Source organism: Bacillus rossius, chromosome 6, assembly GCF_032445375.1.
Source record: "Bacillus rossius redtenbacheri isolate Brsri chromosome 6, Brsri_v3, whole genome shotgun sequence".
Lineage (NCBI taxonomy): Eukaryota > Metazoa > Arthropoda > Insecta > Phasmatodea > Bacillidae > Bacillus > Bacillus rossius.
Genome location: NC_086334.1, coordinates 55501137 through 55524972, shown reverse-complemented (window position 1 = coordinate 55524972; position 23836 = coordinate 55501137). Strand labels below are relative to the sequence as shown.

Genomic DNA, 23836 nt, shown 5'->3' with positions numbered 1-23836 from the left:
TGAGCACAATTTGCATTTTATTTTTGGAGTTAACATTATTAAAACATATTATATTATGGATTTACAACAGTAATTTTCTAAAATACATACAGCATACTAATGCAATATTTACCTAACTTTCTTCGTTTTATTATTTTTGTAGCAAACTTTATTTTAGCAGCATATTTTGATTACGTTAGTTACTGTCAATTCACTAAATATTATCTTTATGAATATATTTTTTGAAAAACCAATTTTAAAGTTATGTCATTAGTATTTGAGTTTGCTCAATTATTACTTTTACCATTAGAACAGACAAGAAGTGCTTGGACTGTGATCGTATCACAAATAAAAATCACATACGTATATTCAAAAGGAGCAATCATAGTTTAGACTGTCGAAAAATATCGGTTTGTATCATCTTGAGCTGTTACGTTATCAAAATTTGAGCGAAAAGTTATAGGTAGATATATCAGAGTACATACGTACCTTAAAGAGAAAAGTTCAACCTATTTTATGCGATATCTTTGGACGCAATACAATTTTTACAAAATTTAATAAAAATGTTTGAAATCAGTTTTTAAACATTTATTTCCTTCCGTACTAACAAGTATCTTCGTGCAATTAAAGTAAACAAGTACGTTCAGTAATTTCACCACCGACATGTCTGGTTAAACTTAAGATTACTTTGATAGTTTATTTTAAATTAAAATATTTAATATGTGATACGAAATTTACTAGTAAAATTATTGTTCTTAAGATGTTTTGATTTATATATTTTGATAATTGTGTATCTTACCTAAGGATTAATGTCATCTCTTGACTTTGTTGTGACAAAAATTTAAATCAGAGCAATAGACGCGCTGAATAAAAAAGACGTTTCCTCGTATACTACAACGTTAACGGATAGTTGTCATAAGGCCTACAGAGCGCAATGCAATGCTCGTTGGTCGCGTGGCTCGCCGGCGCGCGCGAGTGCAGCGGTGCGATGTTGTCGATATTTTGCTGTTTGAAATCGCTCTAAGTGGCGACACAGTCAGTGCGTGCAATTTGTTCGATTTTTCGCGACGGGCAAAATAAAACGTTTTTACAGCAGTCGTAAGCTAAATAAAATAAAACTTTTGTCAAAGTATTTATATTGGAGAAGACAGAAAACGAATTACATTTCTGCAAATTTTTCGATAGCAGAAAAAGCTTCAATAATAGCCTTTTCCATGTCGGATTTATCCCAACCCGGTCGGTCTGCCTTTCTAGAATAGTTGCGAGCAGTGGCGTCTCGTCAGGGCAAGCAAGGCAAGCAGTGCTTGCCCAGGCAGTTTCCAGACATTGTATTTTTTAAATAAATATTTTATTCAGAATAGTATTTTACTTTGGCTCGTGCAGTTAGGTGTATGTATTTTTTACACTATCTTCTTGGGACCCAGTACTGTGCGCTGTGCGCTATAAAAAAAGAACTCGTTGACACAAAAACATGCTGTTTTAGAAGCGTTGCTAGGTTTAGAAGCGCTGGTAGGATCGCTTTCAGCAGGAAGGCTGCCGCAGTAGTTTCCTTTCGGAAGGGGGGTGGCATGGTACAAAGGTTCAGGGAGGGGATTGGCTGGAAAAATACGTGGTAGAAGCTACGAAGGTAACGCTTTCTTGCCGAACTGGAGCGAACATGGCCGAAGCAGACGGTGGAATTCTTCCGCCGACTGCTTCGGCTATGTCCGGTACAGTTCGGCACGGCAGGTGGCGATGTCGCGTTTCAGTCGGCGGTCGTCTCTCGGGGCGCGCGCATCTCTCCCGCGGGCTGTTGGCTGGCAGTGCGTGGGGGATTTGTGGGCGTACGATGATACTACACTCCCACTTAGTATATAAGTAATGTAGAGTAGGTATTTTACTATCAGAATAATGTAAGTCAATCATTATTTTACAAAAATAATGTATTTAAAAAAATTGTCAATTTTTCTACCTGTGGAATAGTCAATGTTCAGTTAAGAAAACTACTTAAATAGCACCATTTTGTACCTTGAAATCCATATTTTCCCGGCGGAGGGCCCCCAGACCCCCCCCCCCAACCTCATCATGTTTTGGTGTGAACGGAGTTATTGCTTCCCCTCATGTAAACCTCACGCCTCGCCACTGGTTGCGAGGCATGTTGTTCTATCAGGAAAAAAAAAAAAGGTCGCTGATTGGTCCACGTGACCCTCTGACGTCATGCGTCAAGTGGGCGAAGGTCCGAACCTACCTGGTCCGAAGACATTCGTCAATTTGAACTTTTTGTCCCAACCAGTGTACTTCGGACACAGAAAAAGAACAGAACACTCGCGATATTTGAATTTCCGGTTCCCGTTTGAAAACGTGGTGTTTGTTTTTGTTATTGAAGGAAATGGAAGGTGTTGTAAGTCAAGAAGATCAATTTTGCCTTACTGAATAAATATATAATATTGAATTCCCACAACTTTCATAAGTTCAATCTTAAACTACAAAGCATCAAAACAATAAACAAAAACATTTGGTTTGGCACATTTACTGCGCTCTGGTGACAACTTTAGAACTCAATACATTCGGACATCGGACATCGCAATTGTGGACAGGGCAGTTTTCGATGAGACAATGTGACGTCACTCACATTCGGATAAGAACAAGGACCACGCACAGGTTCGGACTATTGTAGACGGGCTCTAACGTGGACCAATCAGCGACGAGTGTCGTTCGGACACAGTTTAGGACATTGCTATTGTAGACGGGCCTTCAATATGAAGTCACTCACATTCGGATAAGGACACGGACCACGCACAGAATAGGACTATTGTAGACGGGCTCTAATGGCCCGTCTACAATAGCAATGTCCTAAACTGTGTCCGAAGGACACTCGACACTCGTCGCTGATTGGTCCACGTGACCCACTGAGTTCATAATAGAATGTGAACACATTTTTTCAATATCAGTTTATGGACAATGCAACTACTTTTCAGCTACCTATTGATTTAAAAAAGAAAAGGAGATTGGATAAGCCTCAATGAACTGGCAAGTCATTTCACTTTTCCTACAAGGTTGGCAAAACCTACAGCTCTAAATACTACCAGAACCATGGCATTACAATATACTAGGAGATTAAATTGCTGTGACAGATTGGTAACCTACCTCACCATTGCCGTATTAAAAAACCCAAAACGTTGCGGAAATGTTGCTTGACCATGCATGAATCATGATTTCTGTTGTTAGTCACTTCTATTATATACATGCAGTACTTTAAAACTTTTTCCACAATTTGCCCAATATTTTGGGCATCCTGCAGCCCATCAGTTGGACAAATAGCTGTATCCAAGTGACAATTGATGCACCATGGCAACACCCTTCCCAAAACAGCACCACCCAATTTTTTTTTCATGGCTCCACGAAGATCCATTAGCTTTTGAAACACAGTTCAAGCAGGGAATATTATCGCTAATGGTCCTCCTCAAGCAGTCATCCATCAAGTAATTATTGCATTGACAGAAGCCATCACCTCCATCTGTCAATCACGTTAACTGCAGTGAAATAGATGTCCCGAAAAATTCAGTCTGTCCGTCCAATGTTTGCCTCTCTCTTTAACTTTCGACGGACGGACAAAATTACTACCTCCAAACGGTTTTCAAGGAACTATCTTTATTAAATTTCAAGTTTGATGTTTGAAATAAAATAAATCCCCTTTCAGCATTTACTACAGGCACAGGTAACTTTCGAAGTAACTCTTTTAACTGGGAAGTTTTGACTACCTTTAGAACATTTTCTCATAATCTATGTGGTGAAATATTTCAAATGATTTTAATTTAATGAATCCAGCATTCAAAAAATTTAAATTTTTTTATACTATGCCTATTAAGGTAGTTATGACTATTTTACCTTCAAACACAAGATTTCATCCCTTGCACTATAAAGTGGCCATATAAAAATTATTTTGGACCAACATTTAAGATAATGTTTAGAACGTTTACAATTATCTTTTTTTTTTATTTGTGTGTCTAATAAGGGAGTTACAAAATTTTTTGTCCTCCACCTGTTTTTTTCCACCTTGCCATTATAGTTGGTCATATAGAAAAATTATTTTGACAAAAGTTTTTGCTATTACCCTAACAAGATATAATAATTTGCTATGGATGTGGTGTTTTTAATATTACAGTAGGTAGTTAAAAAGTGATTTTCCTGTTTCTCAAAAAACTCACATGAGATTTTTTCTGATAAAAATAGGTCCCAAATTATACCCTTTAAATACAAAGACAAAAAGACTAGTGTCCAAAGATCTTGCCAGAAGTATCTTTCAAGGAAAACAACTTCCCATCGGAGGAGGAGGGGGTAAGAAAGAAAGAAAAAAAAAAAGATGCAGAGTCTTACTCCAACACAAAACTTCTAAACATAACAATAGCAAATACATAATACTAGAATCCAATAAATATACAAACTAAAATTTTAGTGTCAAAACCTGGTTATTCAAGTATTAATTTTTATGTATCATAATAAACTATTACAGAATCATTATTTTTGGAATAGCCAATATTGTAAGTATATGTAAACATGTAGAATTTAGTTTTAATTTAAACTTCTAAGTAAATTGAACAGTTTTATTTTTACATACAAGAATGAAAGGCAATTGTGCTGAAAACAGTGTTGAGTATTAATACAGTGGAAATGAATCAACAGCAATAAATCATTAACTGAAATTCCTTCTGACCACTAAAGCTACAGTTTTACTGTATTCAAGATTTTTATATTCTCATTTATTTTAATTATTTATTTACTCCCCATGATTTTAACTATGACCTACTACATATCTAAAACCCATTTTCTTTTGCCCTATGCAATACTTGTACAATATAAAATTCTTTTAGACAAACAAAAAAAAAGTGTTACAGTATATGTACACTTTCTAAGCATTATCTCTTCACACTTACTGCTGACATACAGTATGTATATTGTTAATTTAGCTAGCCCTTTTACACACTTATTTTACAGCCTGTAATATGTAGCTGATGAATTACTTCAAACATAGCATTAAGAAATTAAAATAAGTGAAATAAAATAAAGTCTTTGGTTTTGCATATGATTTTCAAGTAAAATCAGCCTTGAATTATTATTTCCCTTAGCTAAATCAAACTGAAAAAACAGTGAGTAAAGACATTACTGTAGGATGATATGAAATATGCTATAATTTAATGCTTTCTTGATTCTTGTGGCCAGCTTCGATATTGCCAAAAGACTAAAGAAACGTTAATGGCAGCTCCCTCAGGAAATAAGTTTTATTTGTTAATTTTGTTAAATAAGTTTATTGCTTGGTTCTAAATTTTAAGTAACTATTAGTTTATTTTAGTAAATTGATTTTAGTTAATTTGTTTGGCACGTAAGCACCGATAGAAATAACTGTCTAGTTATTTTTTAGGTAAAGTTGCCAGCCTGGGTTTTATTACATTAGGTTTTTAATCCATAATGTTTAAATTATTTTAAGATATTTTGTTGATTTTACTGTAACGTATATTTTACTTGAGGCCTAAAATACATGAACAAGTATGAACTATAAAATACATTAACGAACTTGCACGCCAATAAAAACTGTTTGCACATCTCTGCCACCAGGCGTGGTAGGAGAGGGGCGTTATGATTGACGTAGTGATGAGTACGAGGCATTCGCGAGCACCCGATGACTGGTGTGTACGTGTGTGTGTTCGCTGGCCGCAAGGGCGGTAGCCACGATCGGGCCAGGTTGTACGGGAGCGATGGCTAGACTTAAATAACTTTACGTAAAAGTTACGTGTTGAAATGCATGCGTGGAGAGAGTACCGGACATGGACTAGGCAAGCAGAATTCGTGGTGAACACGTGCGTGTCCACGAGCCGGGCAGGCCTTCAAGCAGCTGCGTGGTGGATCGCCAAAAATCCAGTCCTTGGCATTGGATCAGGAGACCTGGTTTACGGAGCAATGTCTTCCATGAACAAGTAAGTCATTTGCTCCGTCCCCTAAGCCTTTGCATTCTCGTGGGCAAAATCAGCTGTTATGTTACATGGTGTCCCAGTTTGACTGTACAATTGTTGCGACTTCATACCAACTGGTTATGCAAGGGGACCGCCCCAAAACTTGAATTAAATGATATTGAAATCGAAGTTCATGGCCAGTAGAACTACTTTAAGTAAAATAAGAAAACATGCACCCGAAAGGAAAATATGCGGTACGGCGGCACGCAGACTGTTAGTAGACCCGGGTCGAATCATTTAAAAATTATTGTATAGTACAATTTAATAAGTATTTTAAATGTGTAGAGGCTGGCTCCAGTATGAAAACCAGGCTAAATTGTATTAAGTTATCAAGACATTTGCGGTAATTGTAAGCACGATATACATATATACAAAATAAAATTTACAGTAGTAGCAAATATTTTGTAGCTCTTATTGAATGCAGGCTGATCCATTGCATGTTACAGGAACCATGTTCAAACTCAGAGTTAATTTTGAATAAAGTGTTGAATGTATTTTCTAATTACGTAATTTCTTCTAATAAGGTGATTTCATTTGGTTCTTACTTTAAATTTGTGTATTTGAATGTTTTGCTCTGCTTTTCGGGGCACCTGCTTTAAGGAACAGCAAGAAAAATCACTTAAAAATAAGGTAAAATTTAAAAAAAAAAAATTGTAATTTTTTAATTACTTTAGAGGCCATTCCCAGGCAGGAGTCTGGACTTGTGCTGACTTATCCTGGGCTGAGTAATCCACCACATTCTGTATGTTCTTAACATATGCCATTACTACTTCATTTTTATACAATCAAATCACAATTTCGTATTTTATGTATTTATTTTACCAATCAATAACTTAATTTGGCATGTTCCTAACATACACACAGCAACAAAGATATTAGATACAATTTAAAACTACAAGTAAATTACAACTTGCAAAAGTTTATGAAACTGTACCTTTCAAGACTGATAGTAAAATGCAGTATTTACACAAATATCTAGATGTTAACACGGATTATCACGAATCAATAGTCTTCTGCCTTGCTACCACCACTCAAATGTAAAATTTCACCATCCAAAGCCAGCCAACAACACATCAACAAAATTATTTGTAACAAATCAAAATTTGTTTTGAAGATTGACGAACACATTTCTTTGTAAGTGCCAACAGTCATAAAAAAAATTACATACTCAAATTAAAAAAAAAGTGTAAAGAAATTAATGTTTGAGTTCCAAACTGCTAGAAAAATATATGTATATATATAAAAAAGGAGAAGTCAATTTTGCACAAAAATAATATAGATAGTACACATACACAATGCCAAAACACAGAAAAACAACTGCAGCTCCTATAAATATTTCTTTGTGAATCATTAATGCTGTACATGAATAGTGATACAAAAAATTATCAGCAAGTATACCTGTATTGCCAAAACTTTACTAACACACTCAGACCAAAGTTCAAATGCATGACACCAGTATTAACTCAAAAACTGTCTGTGTATTCCTTGCAACCTTTTACATCACACTGCTAGGTACTTTCTAAACACAGCATCAATAACCAGCATTCCAGAGAGCCTTGCAAATAAGAAGGTATGGAATGTGTAAGGTTGTGATCTCAAGTGTAGGGCTGCAGAATAATATAAATAAACCAACAATCACTTGAAGTAAGACACACTCACGACTTCTGTTGTCTCTCTTAAGTTATACTTTTACATAGCATCTATATATGCAAAATTAAATTAAGTCCTAGGTAATGTTTATACAATTATAATTCTGGCCAATAGACGTACTGAAACTGGTAAATGAATGCTAATACGGCTCAGTGTAATTCAGAAATTAAATGCCGCGAAATTTTCCCTTAAATTACTACAGCCTTGCTGCTCACTAGTACTACCGAGATTCCAGGATGACAAATTATATTTATCATCTTAGTTACAAAATAAATAAAACCAAGCAAGGCTAAAAAATAAATGACCACAAATATACAAATTCAAAATAAGAGTAGCTCGAAAAAGAGAAATCCCCGGCTTTCTGCGACAGACAGCAAATTGTTTATGCCCAGCGCAAGATACACTCAATGAGCACTATAAGGGACAATCTGTGAGAACCACAAGGTACTGGTAATGCACTGTCTACATCTAGATGAATACTACTTTTGAGAAAGCATTTCGTTTGAGTAGGTATGGATATAATGAAACATTTACTAAAGGAACTATGATAAATGTAGCGTGAGTTAAGTAACATTATACAAATTTACTGTAAAATATTTTGTATCAAAATTTCACTAAACTGACAACTTCTATTGTCACTAACGTAAGTCATTTTAACATTCAACTATGTATGCTTGTGTTTGATTTTTTAATACAAGTAAATTCTGTTTTAAACTTAATGCTTAACAAAGGCATGCCTAGGTAAAAAAAAACACCAGTTCTTGCAATGGTAAATGTATGACTTTCAAATATTTTTAGAAACAAGCACACAACTATTATTATTGCAGAGAAGCATTGGTTTTTTTTTAAACCACAAAAAAAAAAAAAAAATCATACAATTTTTTTTTGTTCAAATTACATTTAGATGAAGAGGAAAAACATGAAAAGGGCTAAAAATGATCATTACTCTAAAATTATTAAATATGTTTGAATTTACTCAACATTACAATGCACCTTTTAGCATTATTTTGAGCATCCTACAACCGATGGTGTCTTGCATTCACTAACTTCATTCCATAATAAGACAAACCTGTTTTTTGAGGTTTGAGATTTTAAAATAAAATGCAGCTTACAACACTGCTGACTTGCTATATTTACAAGCCAACACATCAAGATATGTAATAAGTATCAATCAATGAAGCATGTTATTCTTCAAGACGGTAATTCAGGACGCCGGCCACAGGAACACCGTGTGAGGCTACTGCGTATTTCTGACAAAAAGCCATTCACATAGAACAGAACAACTTTCTTATTGAAGGTGGAAGCAGCTAATTAACTGCAAGGTAGACTTAACACAGCCTGTGCTCAAAACCTTCCGGGCAGCACGTGGGATTATCAAAATAATTGAAATTTGCCTTTAAAATAAATATACAGCATGTTCAGAAATTGCTGGGCATAAATTTAATGAGTGGTAGAGAATACCAAAACAAGCAAATTTTGTAAAGGAACATACATCCGGATATGCAACCAAGCTAAGTTAAAGGCGTGAATAAAAACATGCCAATATAAATCTTGGTGCAATTTAACACAGCACCATAGTGCTGTAATATTCAAACACTCAGCGGGAAGCAGGCAACAAACAGATCGCAGATGTTAAAGAGTTAGCAATATGCATTAGCAACTAGGAGTCTGGTGGACGATAAAGGCAGCTTTGACGGTTTTGCGAGTATGGTGCTGTGATTACAGAATTTATGAACACTGGCATCAAAAATTTTACATTAGCAGAAGATGGCATGCACTGATTAGGAAGATCCTCTCACATCTTAACCAGTGATTGCCTGAAATTACGAGTTTCACATCATGAAGAGTGCTGTACACCAGACAGTTGGTTGCTAGTGCGAATGGCTAACTCTAAACAACCGCAAAGCATTTGAAAGTTGCAATGTTGGGATTGCTCTTCCTATCAGCCACTGGTGTGCCGCCTAGTTTCGCACCCTTACGTTGGTGCCTGTACTCTGCAGGGTTTCATTTCAGAACATATTTTCCTGAACAAAAATTATTTGTCTTGACATTTCCTACCCTGCATTAAATTTATACCCAGCCATTTCCAAACATCCTATGTTACTTAAATTGTAGAGCATCTTATATTACCTTATAATTGATAGTGTTTTGGATTTGGATCAACATGGTATGCATAAATATTATATTTACAGAATGGACTTACTAAGAACTTTTAAAATTATGTCTCCAACAGATAAAATAGTGTAAAATTATAGTGTTTATTTTCCTCCGGCACTAGCCCGCAAAAGCTATGAGAGGTTGGACAGACCCTCACCAGATCACGGGTTTCGGAATGATGGGAGAAGTTTAGGTGAGTCAGATAGTGCTCAGGTGTGGAGCTTTAATCTGAGCCAACTAAGTGGTTGGCAAGACATCTCAACTGCGTTGAAATGGCATATCCATTTCCTGTGGACATGGATGCCGCAGGGCATCAAAGTTAAGAACGACGCCTTATAAATAAAAAGGGGTGGCAACATCTGAACCAATCTATTTAAAAATTTTTGTATATTTTAAATTATATTTTTATACAGGCATTTTAAATACAAAAAAGTTGCTACTCTCACAAAATTTTATCATTAATGGTTGCATAGTAATGATCTAAAAGTTCAGATGAACAGAGATTAGGCTATCAAAACTCAACTGTTTAACAAGTGCCCAATACGAACTGCTAATTAAACAGAAATAACACGTAACTATACAATACAACATGATAGTGTTAATGAGATGATATGATACATATCATTTTATATAATTAGAATTTTAAATTTAAAAAATTAGAAATTAAGTATGCTTAAAAGTATCAATAAACCAGGTGAACTTCATATAGTTTTCAGTGGAATAAATAATTCTGATTCAAAAACATAATACTTGCATTAAAAAAGCATTAAATAGGTTTTAAAATATAATTTCTTTTAAAAAACTTTAAAAATATATAAACAGCATAATATATAAGTTAGGATACAAAACTGATGTTGAAGATCCAAGATTCTGCATATTCCCTTGCTCAAAAGTACATGTGTACACAATTAAGCATTTCGGAAACTATCTTAAGTTTTTCCTATTTCTTTTTGTAATTTAATGCTGCATTGCAAGAACACCTAGAAGTACTTAGTGTTCAAAACATGTACTTCAATATATCAACTGGACATAGCCAAAACAGCAATTCAGTTTTGATATAAGATGGATACACTTAATGCTTTCTCAAAAGTTAGACGTACTTATTTTCTTCCACGAATACACATTAATGTTAAAGAAAAACTGCTCGCAGTGACAACTTTGATACAGGCAGGAAAGTGTATAAAGAACACATAGGGGAGAAACTTCCTGTTTCTTTGGGAGTAGTAAGGACTTGTTATTCAATGTGATAAAACATAATCTATAAATTTAAACTGCTCTAAACAACAGGGACATGAATTAGTGAGCAATTTTGAAATAATTTTAACTGTAAAAACAGATTTATGCAAATACAATATATTAACTTTTTACATTTATCTTAAACAACAAAATATTTACACATACTGTACATGCCAAAGTTCTCAATAACCATCTAACAGCTACAAGAAACTACGTAGAATCACTTAATGTTAACATAACTTAGTGCTCGGAGTTGTTCTACAAATGCTACGGACAAGATTGCACAACAGTTACTAATACAATAAATCTGATGTTTCTTGGTAAGACATGAAAGACAAATTCCATCAAATAACACTTTCTGACAATATATTATTAGTTTGCTTTCCAATATAACTATTGACAAGACACAAAACACTTTACTGAATTCCATTGAATTTTCTTCACAACTGGCAGGGAGAAGAATTTTTGTATTGAATTAACATACCCAATTTATTGCGGTTGAATAAGTTACAAATGTGCTAATACTAATTTTTTTTTTTCAGTTCATAGTTCATATTAGCATTCACAAATAAAATAAATGCAAAAATGTTATGTACATAAAAATAAAAAAAACACGTAATTGGACAATATAGATCATACAAAAAAAACAAACAAATTCAGTAATAAAATCTTGCAGCAACTTCAAAACTTCCTCCGGACAATGCAAACGCAGATATAATGTTTACCAAGAGCAGAAACACAAGTGACACTACTACCATATTTAAAAACACTGACTACACTTGCGCCTACTGTGCGGGCCGCTCTGTGGGCTGGGGTGCGGCCGGAGGGGCCGGAGCCGCGGAGCCGGGGTGAGACAGAGCAGCGTACGGATGCTGATGCATGGATCCCGGCAGGTGGTTCAGAAACGGGCTGAAGCCGGCCGCCGCCGTCCCGTAAGGTACGCCGTAAGCAGGGTCGCCGGCCGTGTACGCCGGTCTGGCCGCGTAAGGGTTGGCGGCGTACATGTTCTGGGGATAGTAGTTGGAGGTGGGCGTCGCACCCGGGTTGGTGGGGAATGCCGGGGTAGCGTGGTGAGGGGAGAGACCGAACGGTGACGGGTTGGCGGACGGTAGAAACGGCGAGCCGAGGTCCGTGGGAGGGGCCGGGAAGTGGTGAGGTTCCGGCCGATGGAAAGCACTGTACATGGAGGCCCTCGCGTAGTCGGAATCGTACTGACTCGTGGATGCAGCGCCGTATCCGTAAGCGGCGGGAGTGCCGTACGGGGTGACGGAGTTTGCAGTGGGAGGTGGTCGCAACGGTACTCCGTAGCTTCCGGCAGGGGCCGAAAATGGGCTGGGAGCGGCTCCTGCACTCGAAGCGGACAGGTTGTACGGAGAGGTCGACGGGTAAGCACTCAGCACGGAGTCGAACGGAGTCTGGGACACCGAGCCGGGGACGGCGGCCCCGGGGTACGGAGAGAAGTTGGCCGGGGTCGCCGGGGCGGGCGAGGTGTGAGATGATGCGGTATCTGCAGCAGAGGCCGGTGGCAGGGCAGGAGTGGATCTGGCGCTATTGTTCCCACTGCGTGACCCGCTCGCACTCCCTGGGCTTGCCACACTCTTCGCATCATCTTTCATATTTGCTTGCGATGGTTTCGACTCCTTTTTAGATTCTCTGGCATCAGCGCTCTTGTTACTCTCTTTCTTAGAGCCACTTGACAGTTCCAGTGGTTTCCCCTTATCCTCGCTCAAGTGTTCTGAAAGCACCCTGCCTGTATCTTGCACGTGAGTACTCGGTAGTTGCATCGGAGGCATCACTTGGTGGCCGTAGCCAAAGTAACCTGGTGCTCCCAAATGAGGATGGTTATACCCGGGGCTGCTGTACGTATCTGGTGACTTTGAGGGATCTTGTGGTGAACGACGCTTAACAATTTGGTTCACTGTCTGTGTATGCTGCAGAGACAAACCTTCACTGCTGACAGGTTTATTTTGAAATTGTTTTGACTGAGGAGAGGTGACATTTGTGGTATGATCTGAATCATAGCCAGCTGTAAAACTCATGGTTGATCTGTTGTCTTGCTTTGTGGATTTTGAACCCCGTCCCTTCTTATTTACAGGGCTAGAAGAAACTGTTTGGGTTGTGTTAATGTTGGAATACTGTTGGCTTTGAGCTACAGACTTTCTATTATTTTCTCCACTTCGTACATCTTCATTCATTAGTGGTGTATAATTATATGCAGAGTCAACTTTGGAAGTGTGTTTCATTTTCAAACTATCCTCATTATAGTTCATATTTGGCTCATTCACCTTTCTAATCATATGATCCGGTTGCATTCTTGATTCGTAAGCATAAGAAGCATTCGAGGCAATACCCACATCTTTGTTGGTTTCATGAGCAGAAATTGGTGACCTATTGTAATGATCGCTTCCATGTGACGGAGGCCTAACACTGTGATCACCAGAGGGGGAATCTGCAGAAGAACTAGAGGTCGTGACTGTGTTATCCAGGTTTGATTCTACTTCTCGACGCTGAGTGCTTTGGGTAAAAGTGGCATGTCGATAGTTCTTCAGAGATGCGGTGTTGCTGTGATGACTTTTTAACATTGGAGAATGCATTGCTGGTTCCATTTTTTGCACTGTGACAGCACCACAAGGAAATTCTTTTCCAGCAGTTTGACCAGAAGATACAGACTTTAATAACTCAGAGTGCCTTGATTCATTTGTACTTGCACCACCAAAATTCACCTGAGTAAAGTTTTGTTCTTCACTAGTTGTTTTCTGTAATTTACTGCCATCATAATGAAAATTCTTACTTTCATTACTTTTTAAAAATTCGCCACTATTACCCAGATTTTTTGCAGACATATCTTGGGTATTTTGGTATTCGTTTCTCTGATCTGACCAATTTCTGTTCTGTGAATAATCTCCAGCAGCTCCAGTAAATTTGGTGTTCCTTTTATTAGGATCCATCTTCCATTCAACAGTTTCCTTAGTAAAATGTCTCCCGTCACTCACGTAACTTCCTGGGGTTCCTTGGGTCCGTGTTGTTTTCCATTCATTAGAATGATCTCCCACTGACGAGTCTGTAATGTAACCACCCTTTTTGTGGTTATCTTTGGATTGAGGATTCCAGTTTCTCTGGTCACTATGTGGAGGCAGGTTATGTGAAGATGCCCATTTGTCATTTGCATCAGATTTGTTGCCCTCACCAAAACTTTTTCCAGTACTTTTATTTGACAGTGGTGATTTAGTTTTTTTCTGCCACTCTAATTTTTCTGGAGAAAAATTATTTTTATTTCCACCATGTTGGTAACTTTGCACTGGATCTATATTTCGCTGCACTGGCTTATCCCAGTTTTTGTCTTCACATTGGTACTTTCTTCCTTCTACATTAAAGTTATGAGACTCATTTTCTTGCTGCCAGCTTGGCTTCTCACCCTGATGCCACTCTGGCTTCTCACCTTGTGGCCAACCTGACTTCTCCCCCTGTTGCCAACCTGGCTTCTCTCCTTGCTGCCAGCCTGATTTCTCTCCCTGCTGCCAACCTGGCTTCTCACCTTGTGGCCAACCTGGTTTTTCACCTTGCTGCCAACCTGACTTATCCACTTGCTGCAAGCTTGGCTTCTCTGCTTGCTGCCAGCCTGGCTTCTCTGCTTGCTGCCAGCCTGGCTTCTCCTCTTGCTGCCAGCCTGGTTTCTCTCCTTGCTGCCAACTTTGCTTCTCTCCTTGTGGCCAGCCTGACTTCTCACCTTGTTGCCACTCTGACTTTTCACTTTGTTGCCAACCTGATTTCTCCCCCTGCTCCTGCTGCCAACCTGGCTTCTCACCTTGTTGCCAACCTGGTTTTTCACCCTGTTGCCAACCTGGCTTCTCTCCTTGCTGCCAGCTTGATTTCTCCCCCTGCTGCCAACCTGGCTTTTCCCCTTGCTGCCAACTTGACTTTTCACCCTGTTGCCAACCTGGTTTTTCCCCTTGCTGCCAACCTGGCTTTTCCCCTTGTTGCCAGTCTGGTTTCTCTCTTTGCTGCCAGCCTTGCTTTTCTCCTTGCTGCCAGCCTTGCTTTTCTCCTTGCTGCCAGCCTTGCTTTTCTCCTTGCTGCCAGCCTTGCTTTTCTCCTTGCTGCCAGCCTTGCTTTTCTCCTTGCTGCCAGCCTTGCTTTTCTCCTTGCTGCCAACCTGGCTTCTCTCCTTTCTGCCAATTTTGTTTTTCCCTTAAGGTCTGAAAATTTGCCATAGAATTTTGTTCATCCTGTCTAACTTGGGGTGAAAATTCTTCAGTTGCACATGTAAAATTCCCATCTTCTTTGCCTATTGGCATTGCATCTTCACTCGACATTTCAGAATCTTGCTCCACATCATCTGAAATCCTAGAATATTTTCTGGCTTCTTGAAATTCCATAGATTGGAACTTATCTGTATCAACATCTCTCATAGTTGCATCATCCTTATCATCATTGGCTGATACATTTTCAGCTCCAGAACTTGTATCATCACTAGTTGGTGGAGGAATGTTGACATTTCTGACACTAACTGATCCCATACCAGCACCAACTTTGGTCTTTTGTAACTCTTGATGGAAAAATGGTTTTGCCATTCCAGTAAGCTGATTTCCACCAACAGCCATTTTCTTGTTTCTCATCCCTTGTTGTTGATGAAAATATGGCCGAGCTTCACCCGTTGGTTGTTGACTTACTTTAGCACCCATCAACCTCTGCTTTGCCAGCAAGTTCATCTTCCCTTGAGCTTCGTTGCTGGAACTTGTGTTCCAAGGCTTTAATCCTGTTTCTTGTCTATTGATAGTTATCATTTTATTTGCTGGTCTATTGGGTGTTGACCGACCAGGCGTCAAGGTTGTAGTTTTTGGAATGATTGTAATTGCAGAGTTGTTTTTGAAAGGCAAGACATTGCTGACCTTAGTGTTTGTGCGTGAAGCCACATTGCTGGATATGTTGAAATCTGAAATAAATAAATAAATACATAGGTATGAATATTTATGCATATATTTAATTAAACAATAAATTATATTGATAAGCAATGTAAATGAAATAGAAGCTGTTGCACAGAAAAATCTCTCATGTATATACATTATGTGTGTGCACATTTTTGTGACATTATGGACATTTAAATCTAAAATACTTTTATAAAGGACACTGATTTTCTTGCATTAGCTGTGTGCTATGTCGTCCTTGCATTCCTTGTGAAGTTTGTAAACATACCCTTAAGTGTTTACTTTTTTATTTATTTTATTACTTACAGAATAAGGGGTCCGCCAATCGGAAGATATAAATAAATTGCGCCTAGCTGCTTATTCCGTACACAGACAACGGTGTACTCTAACCAGAGAGACAGCTATTTTACCCCAGCTATCTCCCAACCAGATTCTCTTTTGAGGGGGATAGAGTGCTATTAACAATGGAGAATCCTTGCACAACTATTATAGTAATCTTGCGTAGATTGGTTAAGATTAAGCTCTATTTGCAATATTTATGTATTAAAAAGTAATACACCACCAAGTACACATAATGTTTAAAATAGTATTAATATTATTCAAATAAGCTATAAATACTATACATACATAAAAAATGATTGACAAAGGAATTCTTCATCAAAATTTTAACACTGTATTCACTTGGTGCTGTACATTCAAAAGAGGAAATTCAAAATTTCTTACACAGTGTTTCAGAATTTTCAAAACAGTTGAAAAGGTGCTTACTTATAGACAATAATCATAATGTGTTTATATTTCAAATTAGCTAAATATGTAAGTTAATTTTGGTATTGCATAAGTAATTACCATTCTGGCTTTTTATTTATAAACAGTAGCAGGTGGCAGGGGCGGCTTAGAGAGTAACTCCTGTACCCGAACAGAATGGTACAATTAACTTTTTGACACCTTCTTCCCCAACTTCCTAAGTACCCCAGGACTAAAAACCACACTGGGTCATTTCTGCACTAGCTTTTGTGTTAACTTAACACATGGTGTAAAATCATATATTTATGCTATACTTTCTTTGCTAAATAGCTTCAAAATTTAATCTTAACTATTAAGACTACATAGTTTCTAACTTGTAATTTTTTTTATTTAGAACATGGACGTACATTAAATATTTTAACATTATATGTATTAAAACAATTTCGCAATTGGAAATTCAAAATTCAACTACTAATAAATGAAGGAATAATAACCTCAGTCAGCTATTTTAGACCTACATCAAAAATCCAAATTGCACTTATTATTTTCTGCAAAGTCTTTAATGGTAGCACATTAAATGTAAACACTCAGCACTAAAATACATACAAGACAATATTTCAGAGTTAACATATTTGGTAAAGCTCTACATACGATATAAGAAACATTCATAATTTTGTGGCACAACTAATAAGTCTTTGAAGGGATCTGAAGAATACAATTCAATAGCCGCTCCATTTGCACAGAGTCTTTGCCACATAAAAAAGTTCAATCGTCTCTCCTTTTAATATCACAATGCCTTGCAACATATTGTTAATAAATAAAATAAAGAATTTTACAACGTCTGTAACGCTGTAGTGGTACAGCGCAGTGGATGCAATTGGTGAGCTATCGACACTGAAACTTGATTACATGCGCAAATTAGCGATTTTCTCTGCACAGCAAAATGTTTTTATTTATTTGTACATTTTTATATGTATTAAGTTACTTTTTTTAAGGGGTGTCACATTTTAAAACTTTTGATTATTGAATCAAATGGGGTCCTCACAATTTAAGCTTTTGGCTGTCGGTCAGATCGCCGCTAGCTCTCCAGTGCTGAGCTACAAAATGTGCCACACCATCCCACGCTGTGTTGACAACATTTCAAATTGCCCCTGACTTGTCGCACGAATGGCATCAATTATCCCGTGCCTCCAGACACACCACCGTTCCCTGCGCTGGCGCGCACGAGCAAACACATGCACGACACTGCTTCATGCCTGAGCACGACGCCGGCACAGCCTTACGCCATTTTGTTTTATTACCAAGCCACTTAAGGATTCAGAATAAATATACAACAAAATGTTTGTATCTGTTTAACTAAATTACTTGACACAAAATAAATGAGCTCCCCCTCTGATTCATCACTTTTATAAAATATTTAATTTTGTCAGGCCCACACACACACTCTTCCAAAGGAATTGTATAATGTACTTATTGATCAAATTTCAATTTCTCAAATCCAAATCTCGAATTCGAATCCAAAGAGTACTTTGAATATACCCCTCGAATCCGAATCTAGGTCTCAAAGGGTCCAAAATATAATAATGTACAAGAAATGAGAAAAATACTAACTATGGAGTTGAAAGATTCAACCCTTTAATTGTTTTTTTTCACAACCTAAGTTTTCAGAATCAATACATATTGTAATTTTATTTATATAGTTACATGTTAAAGGTATACATATTAGGGAATGGCAACAGGACAAGCACGAAAAAAAAAAAAAACTGACCTAATGATCTTCAGAGGATATCAGTGTTGAATTTTTAAATTTATTTAGTTCTTCTAATATATTTCTTAGAATCTTTTCCCTCGAATATTGAATCCTTACTAAGATTTTTATGATAATTGTAAATACTTAAGAGAAGCTCTTGACTGTGTCAATAGGCATCAACCTAACCAAACATGATGCCAATCAGCGTTGGCTGCATTTTATACACGCACTACACAGTGGCGACGAAACTAATTAAAAATTTGTCCGTAAAAGAATTTACACATTGTATAACTTCGTATTTCTGATAATTTAATAAATATGTAAACAATTTCCTAACAAATAATGGATTTGAAAGTAAAAAAAAAAAGTAAAGTTTTATACAGAAACTACGTTTATTGGCATCTTCAAAATAAGAAATATTAATGTGCATCATACATACTATGAAGAAAATAACGGGACCAAAACATTTGAATGTATTTGGTGAGAAATCGTTTCATATTTACGTAAAATAAATCCATATTATAACTCACATACAATACATGAATAGCGAGAAGAAAGTAATTTCAACAATGAAATTTAATGGAAAGTATAGTATTATATTTAATGACACGTAAATGGGACCTACATAAAATGTTAACTGCAGGAAAACATACGGAACGCAAATACTGGGTTTCACTGTATGTGTATCTATTTGGGACAATATCTAACAGAACTGAATAATGGAAATTGAAAACGAATTAATGAAAATCAGGTTTGAAGACCAAATGAAGATAATTATCTTAATTTGGACCCCAAATTCACTTCACTGATTACAAGCAAAGAACACGTACCTTTCTTCAAATCTGACGGTTTGATCTCTCCCTCCTTTTCCGTTGCTGCTTTCTCTTGGACATTAGAGCCTTTCCCGGCACCCCCGACTTTGAAAGCAGTTCTGATAGCAATTATCTTTCCATTCTCCAACTGCATGTATATTCCTTTCGGGCTCTTCAGCACCATCACCCTCTGCCCAGCTTTCAGAACTATTGAGGCTCTGTCGGGGGAGTTGGTGGGTATCACCACATCTGCAACAGGCTCTCCAAATTGCAAACCTTTCGAAACAACCACACAGCATGATGAAGTGAAAAAATATTTATGATTCTTTATTATTCACTAAACTAATTAATTCTTTCAGTGAACCTCTATCTATCTTTCTTACATGGGTTGTTCATATCTAGGAATTTCTTCACTTAGTCCTGCCAAAACTCCCACAAAAACAATGCTAAAAAATGTGTGCATGTAACATTCTATTAAGATGGTCTTTTTGTAACCACAGTTCAAAAACACAACAGCACTGTCATCAAAGAAAGTGTGCTTTATTCATTGAAAATTTTTAAGATACTTTAATACAAACACCCATGAATAGAATTTAATAGAGTTGGATTGAATCTGGTTTCATGTTGGTTGGTTTATATATTTTTTTGTTTTAATTATTTTTACACTTTCTTAATAAAATAATTTTTAACTGCACAAATTATGTGGCATGTCGAGTGATTCGGTTTCATGGAATTTGGGAGTTTTAACACATTTATTATGTCAGTAGGATTGTTGATAAAAAAAAATTTAACACACATAAAAAAATGCAGTTCCATTTCTGCAGCAAATAAACTAAAATAATTTAAGTTATTAGTTGCAGCAATAGAGGAAAGTCTGTTATTTTTTATTGTAGCCTGGTTCAGTTCCTTCTCTTTATAAAAAAAACTCCTCTATCAACAACAAACAAAAACTACCAAAGTTTCTAGCATATAAGATGACACAGCATAAAGACAAGGCCAGATTTTCAGTAATGAAAATGGGAAAATAAATTTGCACCTGCCCATAAGGTGTATGACCACTGAAACTTGCCCACCAGCATTTTTGGGAACAAAAGGGGCACATTAATTTTAACTACCCTGCTTTTAAATTATGCAGCATAAAAGAAAAAGAATAAATCATAAAAAATGTCATACATACAGAGCAACAATATGTGTTGGGTTGTGTGGATAAAAGGGTAATATCAGGCTGAAGTTAGTTCGTAGTTTATTTATTAAAATTTTTTTTTGCTCCAACCACTTTAGTGCAACAGAAGCATTAGTACCAAGTAATATAACATGAGACGACCTATAGTGCGAGACGAGTAGCAACTTGCTTAAAACTCTCCTTTTATAAGCTGGGAAACATGCTGTTTTGTTATACACAGTTTTTACTGCATTAGTGTTGGTTTAGCTAGTTAATTTAACATCAAAAGGGTTCAGTATGCATGAGATCATAGAATGGCCATTTATAGAGAGAACTATAAGCATTTAAAAAGTGAAGAAAAATTATGGGAGAACTGAGTGCAAAATGACGAGGTTTCTAGTTTAAATCCTTGAATGCTATTATGTCCAAGAGAATAAGAATGTTTACTAAATGGTAAATATGGACACTTAAGGAAAAAAGAAAAGCTGTCCTTAGAGATAAAAATTGATACACTGATGATACACAAAAGAGAGGGAAACGATATAAGAGGAGGAACAAAACAGTACTGAGTTAACATTTCTTCCTTTTATTACATTATTGTTTTTTCTTTTAATTGGATAGCCTTAAAAAATATCATGCAAAGTTATTTTAATAGTGAAAACATTTCAAACAAATATGATAATATGCAAACATTTTTTGTTTGTATCTTTGAAAATCATTAAGGTTTAGAAGAGTTGCAAGGCATTTCTTTGGAACTAGGTACTGCATTTTTTTACCATTATTTTTAACTAGTACAGCAAAACCTTTTTGCTGCGACCCCATTTATTGCGACCACCTCTCTATTACAACCCGATTTCGAGGAACTGTGAAAAAATTTCTGAAAATCCGAAGAAAATCGGACAGAAAATAAGTTTCTTGTGGTGAGTAGCGTGTTACTGCGTTTCTCTTGCCGAGTGCTGTACTGCCGTAGGCAGCGCATATATAAAAATAGATACCACTTCCTGTTGACCGCTGTCAGCGCTTGACAACCCCCATTCCACGTCCCTTTGCCGGCAGGGTGCAGATAAAGGTTTTTGTGGCAACGTGTTTACGTTTAGCTTTTTGTGAGTGTCTAGTGTGGTACGCAGTTAAGGCAAAGCTACCTGCTAGATTTCTCTTGATTTTGATTACTATCGGTTGACAATGTTTGCCTAGTTTTTGAAGTCCGATTTGGTATATTTTCTGGCTTGAATTTGTGAACTATTGTTGATAACTTATGCAGGTTTTTTTCATCCCCCCCCCCTCCGATTTTGTGTATTATGACTTAATAAATAAAATACCATTAAACATTAATTAGGTACTATTAATACAATGCAGGAAAAACCCTCCGGCCGCAGCGTGTGAACATGGTAGTTGGCCGCTCGCTCGCCCTTGCTCACCCTCTTCCCGTACCGTGCGCTGCTTGTACTTGTTAGCAATCACGTTATCTGCTTCATTTTAACAAGAGTAAAAATATATTAAAACTGTCAGCAAATAAAAGCTTTATGTGTCTGCAAAACAGGGCACAACACTGTCCCGCCAGTTGTTTTCATTAAAAACGTGGCTAAAGAACTTGCATGGATCAGGCTGAAAACATCCGGCAATACGTGTAGGTTATAAGGAATCTTGTTATGAATTGAGATGTTATGTTTTTCACTTTTTCGAGTAGATATACACAGCGACCGACTGGATGCACGCCCGCCTCGACTTGTTTTAACTGCCACAGCAATGTTTATTTTGACAGCTCAAGCAATTATCTTTTCCCGTGGGTTGATAGAAAAAGGTCGCTTCACCCAGCATAAAAAAAAAAGGCTACGCCACTTATTGCCCACGCAGGAAACACACTGGCTGCCGTCTGTCTCCCCTGCAGTTATCTTCTAACATTCCACGTCTCGCCTCTCGCGCGAGCAATAACGAAGTGACCACGCATTGGGCCGTTTTATGCTTTGTTTGGTGACAGCAACTTGATTTTATTCGGTATATTCCTTTTCATAGGACCCTTGCTATTAAAATACATTTATATTTAAGATTGAAAGCTTGTAAATTCCTTGCCAGAGATGACTGAACGCGAACTTGGTGTGAAAAGTGACATATTTTGACATACTTTTTTTTGGGCTTTGGGGGAGGGGGGGGGGGGGTGTAAATATTTACAACGATCTTACCCCTCCCTCACCGCTTTTGTACCCCATTCATAATAGCCTAATTTTACGGGAGAAGGGAGGGTGAAAAGATCATTTTCTCACTGAAGGTTTTCTAAGGGGAGCGAAGTGGGGGTGTTATAAGGGAGGATACTAGATGGTTTGTGTGTCTGGGAGGGATGAGCTAGCCTTGAAGAATGTTACCGAGGGGAGGGAAGGGTGAGTTTATGCGACATGAGGCCACTGGGGAAGCCTTCAACTCACGTAGTTTCGGTTCCCTGTAAGAATTTCCAAAGATTTCCGAAGTTTTGGGTTTGGGTATTAACGCCACTTCAGCCGCTAAATCAGAAGTTTCCAAATTTCAATTTTTGAGAGAAATCTGAAGTTGCACGAACGTGGTAGGGAACCCAAACTACGTGAGTTGTAGGCTTTCCGAAGCCGCTGCCGCCAGCCAGCCGGGTGAGGGGAAGCCTACAACTCACGTAGTTTCGGTTCCCTGCAAGAATTTCCGAAGATTTCAGAAGTTTTGCGTTTTGGTATTAACGCCACTTCAGCCGCTAAATCAGAAGTTTCCAATGAAAACAAGCATGTTGTGACTGACCTAACCTAACCTAACCCTTCGATTTTTTTAATTTCAATTTTTGAGAGAAATCCGAAGTTGCACGAACGTGGTAGGGAACCGAAACTACGTGAGTTGTAGGCTTCCCCTAGGCGAGCTTCGTGTGCGCCCACTCGCGTTGCAGAACCTACAGCTGCCATATTTTTAAAGGAAATGTCTTATTTTTTTTCATTCTTACATGAACGTTATTGAAAGTATTAAAGCAGACACAAAAATACGCTGTGTATTAAAATTAACAGATTTTAATGATCTTTCATTTCGTTTTCTTTTTAAATTTTTTTTCTGATTTTCACATGTATTCCAAAAATCACTGCTTCATTAAATCCGGGGTTCGTGACATCAGGGTTCTAGTGTATTTAACTACGGCAAGTAGAAAACGTACATGTAAACTAACCAGTAAAAATAAACTGTCTTTTGACATATTTTCTTTAGAGGTGGCTTGTAGGGCGACGGACTTGTCATGAAGGTTGAAGTGGGTTTAAAGCAAAGCCGTCTAGCATTGGGAGTGACAGCATCCTGCCATTGTACGGCTGGTTTCTTAGCGAGTAGTGGTTTTGTAGAGGAGGGGGTGGGGGGGTGGGGGGGTTGAAATCAACTGAAAATTTCTGAAAACATCTATTATGACCCCCCCCCCCCCCTCTATTACGACCCTATTCCTA

At 37.4% G+C, this 23836-nt stretch overlaps 1 protein-coding gene across 6 annotated transcripts in view; it reads right to left on the bottom strand.

Moving 5' to 3' along the window:
- Positions 1–6762: 6762 nt before the first annotated feature.
- LOC134533208 (uncharacterized) overlaps positions 6763–23836 on the bottom strand; it is a 118348-nt gene continuing 101274 nt past the window's right edge. For all 6 annotated transcript variants that reach the window (XM_063370588.1, XM_063370593.1, XM_063370590.1 and 3 more), the window contains exons 19-20: positions 19259–19489; positions 6763–15942 (exon numbers count right to left, since the gene is read on the bottom strand). In XM_063370588.1, the coding sequence (XP_063226658.1) occupies positions 11795–15942; positions 19259–19489 (4379 nt within the window). In that variant the 3' untranslated portion in view covers positions 6763–11794. The remainder of the gene's footprint in view (positions 15943–19258; positions 19490–23836) is intronic.